We start from the raw sequence: 17,079 nt of genomic DNA, 5'->3' as shown, positions 1-17,079 counted from the left end.
CAATAATATTGTATGCTCCTATAATGAATGACACAAGCTGAAGTTTAAGACTAGCCAGTTCAAATGTCTCTTTTTTTGAATTTAACAATTTTATGAATTGAATTTTCATTTTGTGCACCTACTTAAGTTTCATGCCTTACTAATGATACAGATCATAAATCAATAATTAAAAAATTAATGTATATGCAGCAGTACCACTGATGCAATTTAAGCTGAGAGAAGGGGAGCTAATGTGCACTTATCACACCAGTAAAAACTTTGAACCTCTGTGGATATTGTTTGCAGTTCTTATACAAAATGTCCCTCTGCAAATTACTTTATTTTGAAAAATTATGCAAATCTAAAAAGTGACTTACTGTGTCCATGAGTTATTTGCGATGCTCATGTGAAAGGTTTTCTTATCTGCCTTAATTGCTATTTCATACTTTATGTGCATTTTTACATTATTGGAGAGCAGAATGATGTTCCTTAATGAGCAAAGAACTGTTAACAATTGTGCCCTACATACTTGTTATCCGAATAGATACGCTATCACCCCTACGTTACATCCTTTTCAATTAATGTGCATAGTTTGGGAACTACTTATTCTTTGGTAATGTTTCCAATGAACTGATGAAACTTATTTGTTTTGACACAGGCCATCCAAGCTGGGCACGAGGGGTCCCCAGTACTGCAATTCAAGTTTACACTTTGATTTAAATGCCTTACAACCCATCAGGCAGAAGCTGGATCAGTACTGGATCAATGTCTATAATGGAACGGAATCTGCATTGTGGAAGCATGAGTGGCAGAGGCATGGTACTTGTGCTGCAAGTCTTCCAGACCTTAATTCAGAGCTTAAGTACTTCAGCAAGGGTCTGGAATGGTTGGAAGCATATGGAATGGATCACATATTGCCCAAAGCTGGCATCAAAATGGATTATGCTGAAGGATTCTCTGCTCAGGAGTTCTCTGATGCTGTCGTGAGTGTCCTTGGAGTTGACCCTGATATTCAATGTATAGAAGACAAGGTATGATGTATATAATTTCTGATAAGTCTTTAAGAAGAACTAATGATTTTCTTTTCTCATATGGGAATACTGTACTTACCTCATAGTAGAAAGAATGTTGCTAAATACTTGTGTCAAAAGTTGAACTTTAAAATTACCAGCTGCTGACAGTGGTTCCATTCATAGGAACATAGTTTCATAAATTCTGTTTTTAACAGCAATTCAGGTCATTTTTTGTAATATTTCAGGGCAGAGACATAGTGCCACATTGACACTCCATGAAGAAATTGAGAAATTCTCTGCAAATAAGTGATATCTTGTCTTTATTTTTGTTTGTGGTTGCCATTCTGGAATATTCTTTATCATTTTAAATGGGGTTATAAGCTGAGCTTATTTTAGTAAGTACGAGAGAAAATTGGAATAAATGCACAATAGTTTTATTACCAAAAGGTTTAATAGGTAACAAAAAACACAAAAAACCACAAACAAACTTACATCTCTTACCTACTTCTCTACATAATCAGCAAAGTTCTCAACACGTTTCTCCCATTGTGGTACCAACTTCAATATGCATTGTTGGTAGAAGTCCATTTGCTTGTTGTATAGCTATCTCCGGGCTGCTGATTTCATTTCTGCATCTGTTGCAAAGCATTTATGGGCCAGAAATTCCGTCAAGGGACCAAGCAGATGAGAGTCGGACTGTACGAGGTCCAGACTGTGTGGTGGATGCTGGAGCATCTCCCACCCAAATCTGCTGATTTTCTCATGAACAGGAGCAGCAACTTGGGGCGAGGTTTGTCGTGAAGCATTAATGTCATGGTGTTCGTCACGAAGGATGCAATGCAACTTACTCTAAGTTTTAACGTAGGCTGCAGCCTTCACAGTGTTCTCATTTTCAGCAAAGTCCACCAATAACATTCCGTGCATATCCCATAACATTGTCACAAGCACTTTCCTAGCAGGTTGAGTTATTTTGAATTTTCTTCGTACTGGGGAATCGGCATGTTTCCACTCCACAGAAGCCTGCTTGGTTTTGGGTGTGTGGTGGTATGCCCAATGTTCATCACCAGTGACTCGTGCTGTTCTGGGTTGTAATGCTTGTCATCATTTGTTGGCACTTGCCACTGTCTGTCAGGTTCTTAGACACCCAGAAAGCACTAACTTTACAAAATTTCAATGTGTTCATGAACAGTATCATATATGGCACCATAGGAACTGTTGAACTGCTGTGATAAGGTTCACACTTGCACATACCGATCATTCAAGATTGCTGCCTCAATGGATCCGACATACTGTTGGGTAGCAACTGTTACCGGCCACCTAGAGCATGGCAAATTGCTAAGGCCCTCTTGGAAGAATACACACCATCTGTAGACTTTACTACAGTTCATACCACCATCCCCAAACACACCACATGTGTCCCTGTGAATTTCACTTGGTTTATGTTCTTTGGCCCACAAATATAGAACTACACTTCGCTGCTCTTCTCTAGTTGATGACAATAACACATGAGTCATGTTTGTTTTGTAGTTCAGGCTTCTCTCACTAGAGCTGCACATGAAAACAAAATATGCTCTGTAGTCACAATTAATAAACTGTTCCAGGCTATTATGCTATGGTCGAATGGATTTCACATTAAAACCCAACGTTTCATCCTCATCTGTAGAGGACATTTTCAAGGGGATCGTAGAGTATTTGAATGGCTCACTACTGACTGCAGCAATATTCTGCTTCCATGTGCTGCCGCTCAGTGGCATGACGTCACATGTTTCAAGTACCGAAGAGCAATTGGGTGTTATCTGCTGCCATCATCTGCTTTGGCATTACACCATGGTGGAAGAATGGTACACATCTTCTTCAACACTGGAATCCAGATGTCTTTTAACTTCATGCCCCATGCTGTCTTGCTGCCTATTGAAATTCCTAGGCTGTTTTACAATCTCTGTGGCCTCTCTGTATAGCCTATCATGGTATCCACTTGCAGCTGTCAGTACTTGAGTCCTATCAAAATGAATCTGATGGTCTCCTGGCTGCAAAGCATGTTTCACTACAGCTGATCTGTCAGTCTCTCCCCTTCTGCAATTACCCTTGTGCTCTTCTAGTAATTTTTTGCTGTTCTTTTTGTAGCACCCACGTACATCTCTCCACAACTACACAGAATCCTGTAAATTCTTGCTTCTTCCAGTGGTTGGCAAGCTCCCTCGGCCAATTTTAGGTGATCTTGCATCTTCTGGGTGGGTCTGTAGATTATCGTGATGTTCTGCTTTTTCGAGATTTTTTCTATGCAGTCAGTAACAGGCTTAATGAAAGGCAGGAAAACTTTTGATATAACCAATGCTTGAGCATCATTGTGATTTCTGCATGGTGGACTTAATGATATTTTTGCCTTAGTGAACGAATAATTATTCCTGATCAGTGTGTTGGTGAGATGTTTTAATTCTGCATCAAGCAGCTCTCGTTTGCAGATGTTCCTTGCTGTATCCACAGATGTTTTTATCAAGCCTTGCTTTTGTTGTGAGCGGTAGTTTGAATCCCAATGTAGGTAACCATCTATGTGTGTGGGTTTTTGGTAAACCATGTGACCCAAGCTACCATCCTCTTTCTCAAAAACTAGCACATCAGAAAAATTTAATATTGTGCCTGCCTCCTCCTCCTCCTCTTTGGTAAATTGAAGCTTTGGATTGATCTCATTGAGATGTTTGTGAAAATGACCTATTTCCTCCCTGCCATGCTGTCACAAAACGAATGTATCGTCCATGTACTAGAACCAAATATCCGGTTTCTTTATTGCAGTTTCCAACACATGCTCCTCGAACTTTTTTCACTGTAGCTGGGCTTAACGGGCTCCCCATGGTGACACAATCCATCTATCCGTAGGACTCATTGTTCCACTTGGAATACATTGTTGTGAGACAATATTTAAGCAGTTCTGTTATATAGGGAGGAAAATCTGATTCAGCTGTCACAACATTTCATTGAGTGGAACCATAGTGAATAGCGGTACCACATCAAAACTAACTACTATGTCCTCCAGCTGTACCACTATGCCATTTAATTTACTGATAGAATGTGCCAATTCTTGATACACAAAGCCAACCAGTCCATATACAGTCATAATGATGTTGTCAAGAACTTGGCAATTAAATAGGTGGGAAAACATTAGCAGCCACTATAGGCCTTAGGAGAACATTTTATTTGTGCACCTTCAGCAATCTGTAAAGTCTTAGTGGTAGCACAACTGCATTGAACAGACTTTTCTGAATGCTCTGTTCAGTATAAGACTTCTTTATCAACTGTGTAACAGTTCTAAGAACTTTGTCAGTGGGCTCTTTACTCAGTTTTCTGTATGTTTGCAGATGAAATAAGTTATTAATCTTACTAGGATAGTCGGTCACATTCAAAACGACCATTGTATTTCCCTTGTCAGCGGGGAGAATGATAACACTATTGTCCTCATTCAGGCATTATTTTTACATTCATCTCACATCACAGTTAAATTATTTGTTGGAGGCTTTGTGTGGACAGCACTCTAACAACTTCAGTACAGATTTCTTCAGCTTTAACCATGTCCACACTACGAATGCCCTTTTCTATACTGGCTAATGGCAAAATTTCCACCTTTGGCAGCACAAATATCTCATTGACAGATAACGATGTCCACATAAATTGATAACCATGTGGGAAGCACCTAAATTGTGGATCATCTTGCAAATTATGAAATTTCTTCTTCTGTCTATTAGATGTTGTCAGCATACAGTTCCTAATAGCATCATGCATTTGTTTATCAATTCTAACTCAGTCACCACTACACATTTGTTTTATAGTGGTATGGTAGAGAGGAACTAGGTCATTTTCACAAACATCTCAAAGGGATCAATCCGAAGATTTAATTTACCTTGCAGGAAGAGGCAAGGAGGCAGGCAGAAGATTAAATTTTCTTGATGTGCTAGTTTTCAAGAAAGAAGATGGGAGCTTGGGCCACGCAGTTTACAAAAAACGCGCACACACACAGACTGTTACCTACACTGGGGTTTGAACCACCACCCACAACAAAAGCGAGGCATCATAGAAACTTTGGCAGATAGAGCAAGGAACATCTGCGAGCCAGAGCTGCTTGAAGCAGAATTAAAACATCTCACCCATGTATTGCTCAAGAATGGTTATTCATTCACTGAGGTGAAGAGAGTAAGACTGCCACATAGAAATCATAGCGATGCTCAAGCACCGGTGAAATTGAATGTTTTCCTCCCTTTGATTAAGGACTTTACTGACCGCATAAGAAAAATCTTGAAAAGCAAAACATCGCAGTAATCTGCAAACCCACTCAGAAGATATAAGATCACCTAAAATTGGCCAAGGATGCTCACCAACTGCTGGAAAAAGCATGCATTTATATGATTTCATGTAATTATGGGGAGATGTACCTAGGTACTATAAAAATAAAGGTCAAAATATAACTAGAAGAGCACAAGGACAATTGCAGAAGAGGAGAGAGTGACAGATTAGCTATTGCGGCCCATGGTTTGCAGTCAGGAGACCATCAGATTCATTTTGATAGGAGTCAAGTACTGACAGCCACAAGTGGATACCGTGATAGGCTATACAGAGAGGCCATAGCGATTGTAAAACACCCCAGGAATTCAATGGGAAGGAGGAGGGCATGAAGTTGAGACGTCTGGATCCTGGTGCTGAAGATGATGTGTACCATTCTTCCTTCATGGGGTGATGCCAAAGCAGACGACGGCAGTCGACAATGCCAATTGCGTGTGGGTATTCAAAACATGTGCCGTCACGCCACTGTGCGGAAGCACATGGAAGCGGAGCTATGATCCCCCTTGAAAGTGTCCTCTGCAAATGAGGGGCAAACATTGGGTTTTAATGTGAAATCCATTTAATCACAGCATAATAGCCCAGAACATTTTATTAATTATGACCTTTCTGGCTGTGAAAGTTTACATTTTGCGCCCTCTTAGTGCAAACTTCAAACTATATTGTCATGAAATTTCTAAGTTCCAGCTGCAATACCAGGGGAGAAAAGAATAATTTTGCATTACTTTCTGATCTTCCCATATATTATCCCACATTATTGAGGTGTCTCAGTATGTTTGTGGGAAAAATTAAGTGTCCCATTGCCTTTGAAGTGTTGCTGCAATACTAAATATAAATATTGCAAATTGGTGTAAAATGTTTATCTTTGCATGTGATGGACACAAAAATTCTGATTTACAGTATATTAATGGTGCATTTTATTGTTTTTTATATCTAGTAATTCACTTTATAACAATGAAGTCTTAATGATAGATTTGCTATATTAAATGCTCTTGGTGCACGTGTCATGTTGAGTCTGTAATTCATTATATTAAGTGTTCTTATAATGAATCAGTAGAAATTGTGATTAACACTACATTCATCAGCTATTGATATGAAGAAAGTTCAGAGCTTGTTCACAGAAAGAATGTTACTACGAGCAGTGTTAGATAGGGCAGTGTTAGCCAAAAGAAGCAGCTTGTGTGAATGAATTTTAGCATTGGACTCAGCAGGCAGTGGGTGACCTTTGTCATGTTCAAAATGCAAGATGTTGAAAACTGATCCATGATTGATTTTTACGTTTTTCACTGTTGTTTAGTTTGTGGTATGCTGGTCTTCAAGTACAAGGACCTCCATTTCTCTTGTGATTTTCATTCTTCACAGAGAGATGATGCATTGTTGCCGTGCTCTTCCATCAATTCAGTATTGATCGTTGCAGTGTTCCTCCCCTTCATCTGCAAATACGTCTACACCTATAACCACCATGAACTGCATGGTAGAGGTTATGTCCCATTGTACCAGTTATTAGGGTTTCTTCCCGTTCCATTCACATATGGAGTATGGGAAGAATGATTGTATGAATGCCTCTGTGTGTGCAGTAATTATTCTGATCTTATTCTCATGATCACTGTGTGAGCAATCCGTAAGGGGCTGTAGTATATTCCTAGAGTTATCATTAATGCCGGTTCTTGAAACTAAGTTAATAGACTATCTCAGGATGGTTTAAGTTTATCTTCAAGAGTCTTCCAGTTCCGTTCATTCAATATCTCTGTGACACTCTTCCATGGATCGAATCTGTGACCATTCTTGCTGCCCTTCCGTATATATAAGGGGCATTAAAAAAGAAACGAGCCAGAGGCATAATTACAGAAACCACTATCTGTATGTTAGAAGTAGTGACCCTGGCTGTTGAGACACTTATCCCACTGTGACACAAGGCAGTGAATGGCTGTCTCATAAAATTTCCGGGGCTGCGATGTTAACCATTTTCGCATGTGCAGCAGGACATTGCCGTCCACAGGAGTGCAGGAAAGGTTATGCTGACATTCTTCTTTGACCAAGATGGCCCCCTTCTGATTCACTTCCTTCAGCAAGGGCAACAGTGAATGCTCAGCGTTACTCACAAACCTTGACCACCCTTCGCCGATCAAATCAGAACGAGCAGGCAATGTCACCCGTGGGGTCATTCTGCTCCACGACAATGCAAAGCCTCATATCGCCAACACAGTTGCAGCACTCCTGCAGAAATTCAAATGGGAGGTTGTCAGCCACCCTCCATACAGTCTGGGCTTCTTCCCTGTGATTACACTATTTTTGGTCCCCTTAAAACGTCTATGAGGGGCAAAAGATTCACCTCGGTTGACGATGTCCAGCTGTACGTGCGGACCTGGTTAACGTCGCAGCCCTGGGAATTTTATGAGACAGACAGTCACCGGCTTGTGTCACAGTGGGATAAGTGTCTCAACAGCCAGGGTCAATACTTCTAACATACAGGTACTGGTTTCTGTAATTATGCCTCTGGCTTTTTCTTTTTGAACACCCCTTATACGTTCAGATCAGAAAGTGAGTCGTCGCATGATACTCCACTTTATAAATGGTTTGAACCATTTTAGTTCGTCTCCTCTAGTGCCATACTATGGTTCTGTGGTGTGCAGATTTAATTGTGTGCATCAGGACATGTACCTGCAAACAAACAGAACATGAATTACCTAACTATTTTTTCGAGGTGACAATTAAAACTGTATGGCTACACTTCATAGTTGTTCTGAGAACATTCTGTAGATAATTTAGTGTGAAACATTCATTTACATGGCCAGTCACCTATTGCTGACTCTAGGTGGCTTGCCCACAGCACTGAAAATAGTGTTTTTTGTGATTGATGCTTCTTAGATGTTCCCTGCTGTGTGCTCCAGGGACAAAACCTATTTGACAGGCAGCAATGTGCACATTCAAATACGATATTGTAGTGCCTGTCTTATTCACATGTACAATGTCATGTTCCTTCGGGCATGCATGCATACATGCATGCATGTCCGAAGGAACAGGCGTTGCATTGACTACAGATGTTAAGAAATACGTGAAATATATTCCAACGATGGATACTCCTGGCAGGAATATCAACGACGTAGTAAAAGATAGATTGCTACTTACCATAAAGAAGACACATTAAGTTGCAGACAGGAACAATTAAAAGACACTTACATAGAGCATTCGGCCACAGCCTTCATCAACAAAAGAGAAATGCACACCATTCATACACACAAGCAAACACACCTCATGCACACATGACCACCAACTCCGGCAGCTTGGTGGTCACGTGTGCATGAGGTGTACTTGCTTGTGTGTATGTATGGTGTGTGTTTCTCTTTTGCTGATGAAGACTGTGGTCGGAAGCTTTATGTAACTGTCTTTTAATTGTGCCTGTCTGCAACTTAACCTGTCTGCAACTTAACATGTCTTCTTTATGGTAAGTAGCAATCTGTCTTTTGCTACATTGACGAAATGTAGTCCTTCGGTATCCATGCATGTCCAAAGGAACATTGCTTTGTACTTGTGAACAACACAGGCACTGTAATATCTTATTTATCTGCTGACAATGGGCAAGTGACTTTCAATTAAAATGTCTCCCCTGTATGGGAATGTACATAATGAATGTGTTAGTACAGGTTTTAGACATCTGGCTGACGACACATGGAAGTTTGGGTCTGGCCTTGAGTTGTGCTTGTACAGCCTAATGGTAAGGTGACTTACTTGTGACAAGCAGGAAATCTGGGTTCGAGTCCTGGTGTGGTACAAATTTGCACTGTCATTATTCCACTATACAGCTGATGGTTGTTCATATTTGTAACTGTGAACACATTTCATGTATGACATTCAAATACAGTCCTATCCAGATAGTGAAATTTTGGATATCTTCCATGATGCAAAAAACATGCATTGCTGTGAGTGTATTGTTACCAACACCTATTCAGAAACTGATGCTAAAATGTCTACTCAGTATTGCATATATAGACTAACTACTACACTCCTGGAAATGGAAAAAAGAACACATTGACACCGGTGTGTCAGACCCACCATACTTGCTCCGGACACTGCGAGAGGGCTGTACAAGCAATGATCACACGCACGGCACAGCGGACACACCAGGAACCGCGGTATTGGCCGTCGAATGGTGCTAGCTGCGCAGCATTTGTGCACCACCGCCGTCAGTGTCAGCCAGTTTGCCGTGGCATACGGAGCTCCATCGCAGTCTTTAACACTGGTAGCATGCCACGACAGCGTGGACGTGAACCGTATGTGCAGTTGACGGACTTTGAGCGAGGGCGTATAGTGGGCATGCAGGAGGCCGGGTGGACGTACCGCCGAATTTCTCAACACGTGGGGCATGAGGTCTCCACAGTACATCGATGTTGTCGCCAGTGGTCGGCGGAAGGTGCACGTGCCCGTCGACCCTGGGACCGGACCGCAGCGACGCACGGATGCACGCCAAGACCGTAGGATCCTATGCAGTGCCGTAGGGGACCGCACCGCCACTTCCCAGCAAATTAGGGACACTGTTGCTCCTGGGGTATCGGCGAGGACCATTCGCAACCGTCTCCATGAAGCTGGGCTAATGTCCCGCACACCGTTAGGCCGTTCCGCTCACGCCCCAACATCGTGCAGCCCGCCTCCAGTGGTGTTGCGACAGGCGTGAATGGAGGGACGAATGGAGACGTGTCGTCTTCAGCGATGAGAGTCGCTTCTGCCTTGGTGCCAATGATGGTAGTATGCGTGTTTGGCGCTGTGCAGGTGAGCGCCACAATCAGGACTGCATACGACCGAGGCACACAGGGCCAACACCCGGCATCATGGTGTGGGGAGCGATCTCCTACACTGGCCGTACACCACTGGTGATCATCGAGGGGACACTGAATAGTGCACGGTACATCCAAACCGTCATCGAACCCATCGTTCTACCATTCCTAGACCGGCAAGGGAACTTGCTATTCCAACAGGACAATGCACGTCCGCATGTATCCCGTGCCACCCAACGTGCTCTAGAAGGTGTAAGTCAACTACCCTGGCCAGCAAGATCTCCAGATCTGTCCCCCATTGAGCATGTTTGGGACTGGATGAAGCGTCGTCTCACGCGGTCTGCACGTCCAGCACGAACGCTGGTCCAACTGAGGCGCCAGGTGGAAATGGCATGGCAAGCCGTTCCACAGGACTACATCCAGCATCTCTACGATCGTCTCCATGGGAGAATAGCAGCCGGCATTGCTGCGAAAGGTGGATATACACTGTACTAGTGCCGACATTGTGCATGCTCTGTTGCCTGTGTCTATGTGCCTGTGGTTCTGTCAGTGTGATCATGTGATGTATCTGACCCCAGGAATGTGTCAATAAAGTTTCCCCTTCCTGGGACAATGAATTCACGGTGTTCTTATTTCAATTTCCAGGAGTGTATATAAACTACAAAAACTTCTCATCTTGTTTTTACACGAGGACTAAGTATTCCTCATTTTTTTGGTAAAGCCTGTATGAGGTGATTCAGGAAATGAACTCAAGCTGTGGCAAACAATCCCTTTAGCAGATAAGACTAAACATGTTTTAAAATGCTAGAGACAGTTTTATTTATGACACTAAACATTGATCACAGTACATTCATGTGGATAACGTGCTGCTGAGTGGTGTAGAGGTAGGAAGCTCCAAAATATTTAATTATTCATGGAACAATACCAAAAAGACATTAGATGCCATAGGAGGGGTCAGTGCTGTTGACAAAAATATTTTGTGTGTCGAGGTCAAAATTGAGTCTAACTGTGAAGTTATCTGGGCACAAATAGCCCACCTAGGGCAACTCAATTTAACCATTGATTGTTACCAGCCACTCAATTCTGTGATAACAGTTGTAGAATTATTCAAAGAATATTACACTCAGTAGCACAGAAATTCACCAGTCATGCAGTATTAGTTGGAGACGACTTCAATCTACCCAGTATAGACTGGGACATCTGTGGATTCATTGACGGTGGTATAGACAGAAAGTCTTATGAAGCTGTCCTGAACACATTTTCTGAAAACTTGAACAGCTATTTCGATAGCCTACAAGCAAAGGAAATATTTTAGACCTTGTAGCTACAAACAGACCTGTCCGTATTGACAGTGTTAGTACAGAGACAGGGATTAGTGATCATGTCATGAAATTGTCGTAGTTATGATGGCTACTAAAGTTAATAAATACATCAAGAATGTTACGGAAGGGATCTACCCGGATAGCCATGCATGATAAAGCACCCGTTCCAGGATGGGGAGGTATGCCAGCCCAGGATTGAATCTGCCTGGCGAATTAATGATAGGGGTCAGTGTGTCAGCCAGTGTAGATGTGGCTTTTAGGTGGTTTCCCACATCCCATTAGTTGAATACTGGGCTGATTTCCAAGTCCTGTCTCAGTTACATGATTCTCAAACATTTAGAAGACTTACACATGAATGTAGACAGCATGCAGATAGTTGGGTTACACACATTCCACCTTGGGTTGGAGGGGGAGGGGGTGTAAACAGTAAGGGGTCAAGCCAACCTTTAAACTGAGCATGCCAAATCAAGTAAGTAACCATGTTGATGCTGCACTGATGTGGGACAAAGGCCCAAGAAAAAGAAGGCTAGGGGATTATTTATGCTGGAAAGAGTAGGATAAGCAGTTGTTAGCTTCTTATGTAGACAGTGAATGGGCATTATTCAGTTTCATTACAATGGACGTAGAAAATTATGGGCAAGTTTTAAACTGATCACTAATCACTCTCGGGTGAAGATTGTTCCAAGCAAAGGTTTATTTTCACTTGACAGAAAGTCACTGTCATGACTGTCACATCAAAAGATTTTCCTCTGCAGTTCAAATGGTGGCATGCACTCAGGCTGTCAACAGAACTTCACCGCCATGTCATGCCACCATCACGTCAAGGTTTCTTGCTAGAATGTTTTGACAGGCCATTGTCAGAATCATGCGATATTTATCTTTTGCTTTTGGCAAGAAGTACCTCCATATTTGTTTAAGTTCTGTCCATGTTCAAGAGATCTGTGCATGTATCGGTGTTTGAGTTCACCTGTGGCTGCTATTCTGTGTCTGTTTCATTTCTGTTTTTCATTTTACTTATAATCACAAGTTTGCGGCATATTTTATTAGTTACTGTTATTTTAAATATATAATATGCAATTCTGCAGAATTTGCTTCCACTACTTTATTGCATTATGTTGTGGCTATCCAATATTAACACAATAATATTGACAATTTTCTGCTGCCAACTCCATGTGTCCATGAGCTGTGCTTGCTTGTGTGTATGAATGTTGTGTGTTTCTCTTTTGTTGATGAAGGCTGTGGTTGAAAGCTTTGTGTAAGTGCCTTTTAATTATGCCTCTCTGCCACTTAATATGTGTTCTTTACAGTAAGTAACAATCTGTCTGTACATTGTTGATATTCCTATCTGAAGTTTCCATTGTTTGATAAGTGAAGTTCAGATTTAGAAATGGCTGCTAATCAAATTTTTATTGATACTAATAAATGGGTTAAAACTAATTCAGTATCATTAAATTGGAAAAGACCTACTATACACAGTTAAGAATCTGTAAGAGATTTCCTTCCAGCATGTGTATAACATATGAAGACGTGCAGATAGAAGAGGTTGATGGTATTAAATATCTGGGATTACAACTCAGTAATAAATTCAGTTGGGAAGGGCATACCATAGAATTGCTGAAGTGCCGAAATAAGTCTGTATTTGCAATACTAATGATATCAGATGTAGGAGATACGAATATAAAGAAAGTAGCATACTTTATTCTGTTATGTCTAACGGGATCATATTTTTGGGTAACTCGTCAAACTTAGAAAAAGTTTTTAGAGTGCAAAGCATGTAATAAGACTCATTTGTGGTGTATATTCAAAAACATCATGTAACAACCTGATGAAGAGGCTGGGTTTTCTAACCATTGCTTCGCAGTATATTGATTGCTTAGTGAAATTTGTTGCAAATAATATGTCTCATTTTCAACCAATAGGTCAGTACGTAGTATCAATACTAGGAATAAGAACAATGTACATAAGGATCTAAAATCACTTTCCTTAGCCCGAAAAGGGGTCCAATATTCAGGAACAACATTTTCAATAAATTTCCTGCAACCATTAAAAACTTGGTTTCAGATAAAGCACGGTTTAAACAGAGTTTGAAAGACTTTTTGGTAGGCAACTCCTTCTACTCTATAGGTGAATATCTTAACAGGGATGTTAGACCACCTTAAGTAAAAATGTCTGTTAGATTTCAGTTTTGACAGCACTAGGTCACAACAGTCAGGATTAAGTTTTTTGTGTATGATAAATTTTTAAAAAGTGCATAACTGTGTTTCATCCTGACAGTGTATTAATTCTATAAATATCAGCAGTTCCAGTTTACTGTAATGTATTCACATATTCTGACAATTTCCTGACAATGATCGGTGAAGTGAGTATTAGATGAAAATGTTCTACTTTTCTTTTGTCGTACTTCCTGAAATGCTCCACACCCACAAGAATTATCTCATTTTTAGGTCTATGGAACAAATACTGAATCTAATGTAATCTAGTGTAGTACTTATATGGTTTCATTAGTTATCTCCGGTACAGGAAAGGCACTTGAACAATTAATAGCCAAATACAAAATATAATGAAAACCTGTGAGTCTTGAAGGGAAAGATATATATTCCTCAAGTTCCTTGTAGAGAATATGAAATTCCCCTCCTGAACCATGTAATTGTAACATATTTTGAACTCACACCCTTCTTTTGCTTTTTTTTCTTCCTCCTGTAATATGAGTTATAAATTGCAAGTTGCAAACCATTGAGCCTGATGAATGCTATTTTCACACCATTGTAGACTCCAGCACTCACGCATATAAACTACTGCAGTATATGTATACTTTCCATATAAAACAGTTGAGAAATGTCTTGTGAGGTGCACAATCCCCTGAAAAAATAGCCGAGAACAGCCAAGTGATTTCAGATTACATGAATTGAATTGAAGTGACGTGACATTCAGCATGAATACACCCTGATACTGACTTCCTGTGCAACATTAAAGATGTGATGGTGACATTCCATCAAGTGTGAATCGACCTTAAGTGAAAAAGGATATAATAGATCCACCATAGTTTAATAACAAAATTTAGAAAATATTGAGGAAGTAGATAGTGTTGCACTTTTGGGTCAAAGAAGAATGTAGAAATGTTTACAAGCAAAAGTTAGAAATTCATATACTGATGCGACAAAAGTTATGAGGTAGTCAGATACGCATATACCAATGGTGGTACTATCACATACACGAGGTATGAAAGGGAACTGAATAGGCAGAGCTATCATTTGTACACAGGTGATTCACATGAAAAGGTTTCCAACGCGATTATGGCCACATGACAGGAATTAACTGACTTTAAATGTGGAATGGTAGTTGGAACTAGATGCATGGGACATTCCATTTCAGAAATCGTTAGGGAATTCAATAGTCCATCATCCACAGTGTCAAGAGTGTGCTGAGAATATCAAATTTCAGGCATTACCTCTCATCCAGGATAACACAGTGGCTGATGACCAACAACCAAGAGCAGCAGTATTTGTGTAGGGTTGTCATTGCTAACAGATAAGCAGCACTGTGTGAAATAGCCAAAGAAATATATGTGAGACACACAATGAACGTATCTGTTAGGATAGTGCAGCGAAATTTAGCATTAATGGACTATGGCAGCAGACGACCGACGCGAGTGCCTCTGCTACCAGATGAGATTGCCTGCAGTGCCTCTCCTGGGCTAGTGACCATATCGATTGGACCCTAGATGACTGGAAAAGTGTGGCCTGGCAGATGAGCACCAATTTAAGTTGGTTAAGAGCTGATGGTAGGGTACAGGTGAGACACAGACCCCACTAAGCCATGGACCCGAGTTGTCAACAAGGCACTGTGCAAGTCAGTGGTGGCTCCATAATGATGTGGGCTGTATTTACATGGAATGGACTGGGTCTCTGGTCCAACTGATTGTTGACTGTAAATGCTTGTGTTTGGCTACTTGGAGACTGTTTGTGGCTTTTTGTGGACTTCACGTTCCCAACTAACGAGGTGCCATTTCACTGGGTCACAGTTGTTTATGATTGGTTTGAAGAACATTCTGGATAGTTCGAGTGAATGGTTTGGCCACCCATATCGCCAAACATGAATCCCATCAAACATTTATGGGACATAATTGAGATGTCTGTTCATACATAAAAATCCCGCACATCAACACTTTTGCAATTATGGATGGCTACAGAGGCAGCATGGCTCAGTGTTTCACCATGGGACTTTTCAGTGACTTGTTGAGTCCATGCCACATAGCGTTGCTGCACTACAGCAGGCAAAATAAGTTCCATCCCTTGACTTTTGCCACGTCAGTGTATGTCTATAAAAAGAATGATGCGCAAAGCATAAAACAACTTTCACCGTTATACTTTAGTGAAAGGTCTTGCCAAGAACCTGAAAAAATTCTGGTTCTACAGAAAATCACTAAGCGGGTCAAAGGCTTCTATCCAGTCACTTGTTGACCAGTCTGTACAGTTGACTGTACAGACATACTGTCGTGTGACTGTCACACTGACTCCCATATGGGGGGGGGGGGGGGAGGCAGTAATAGGGACCCGATGCATAGAAAAGCAACTGAAGGAGTTGAGAACAGATAAGTTGTCAGGTCTTGATGAAATTCCAATTTGGTTTTACTGAGAGTGTTCTGTACTTAGTTTGCATTTATTGTTAATCTCTTTCCTAGCACAAAGTCCCAAGCAAATGGAAAAAAGCGCAGGTGACTCATGCATATAAGAAGGCCAAAAGACCAACAAAACTTGAACATATTCGTAGTTTGAAACAATAAATTTCCATGAGGCAGAAAAGCTTCTATGCTTCTATCCAAATCAACATGCATTTAGAAAGCATTACTTGCATGAAATGCTACTTGCCATTTTCTCACATGACATACTACAAACCATGGATGGAGGGCAACAGGCAGATTTCATATTCCTAGATTTCTGAAATGTGTTCGATGCAAGACTGTTAATGAAGATCCGTGCATATGGAATAGGTTCCCAGATAATGTGAGTAGCTCAGACTTCTTAAGTAATAGAACCCAGTCTGTTGTCCACAATGGCAAGTGTTCATCAGAGACTAGATTATCATCAGAATTTCCCCAGGAAAGTGTGATAGGACCACCTTTTTTCTCTACATACATAAATGATCTGATGACTAGGGTGAGCAACAATCTGTGACTATTTGCTGATGATGCTGTAGTACATGGGAAAATATTGTAGCTGAGTGCCTGTAGAAGGAACAGGATGACTTAGACAGAATTTCTATTTGATATGATTTATTTATTTTATTTTATTGTAAGTTCCATTGATCCTGATAGGGAGTTGTAAGGATATGGAAAGAGTCAGTATTTTTACTATGTTAACAATACAGCAGTACACAATTTGGTTAATTCATGACAAGACTCATAGTAACAACATGGAACACCAGAAGAAATAAAAACATATTACATACATCAGAAGTAACACTTATGTGTACACATTCAAATTAACATGTGGGTTATCATGCTAGGCTGGTTAGTAATAACACCCTTTAAATATTGTAAAAGCATTTATTAGACGCTGAGGCAAGAAGAACGAACATGGCATTGCACAAGTTGCGTGCCGAGAGAAATAGAACAAAAGCAGTTCAAAGAGGTCAGAGTCAAAGATAGGGTGCTCTGTGAGATGAAAG

General features: G+C 40.8%; 1 protein-coding gene across 2 annotated transcripts in view; it reads left to right on the top strand.

Moving 5' to 3' along the window:
• The window catches only part of LOC126416686 (ribonuclease Oy), a 61,304-nt gene that overhangs the window by 34,397 nt on the left and 9,828 nt on the right, over nucleotides 1-17,079 (top strand). For both annotated transcript variants that reach the window (XM_050084491.1, XM_050084490.1), the window contains one exon: nucleotides 638-1,010. In XM_050084491.1, coding sequence (XP_049940448.1) covers nucleotides 638-1,010 — 373 coding nt within the window. The remainder of the gene's footprint in view (nucleotides 1-637; nucleotides 1,011-17,079) is intronic.

Source organism: Schistocerca serialis, chromosome 8, assembly GCF_023864345.2.
Source record: "Schistocerca serialis cubense isolate TAMUIC-IGC-003099 chromosome 8, iqSchSeri2.2, whole genome shotgun sequence".
In the NCBI taxonomy this organism is placed as follows: Eukaryota; Metazoa; Arthropoda; class Insecta; order Orthoptera; family Acrididae; genus Schistocerca; species Schistocerca serialis.
This window is presented reverse-complemented; position numbering and strand designations above follow the sequence as displayed.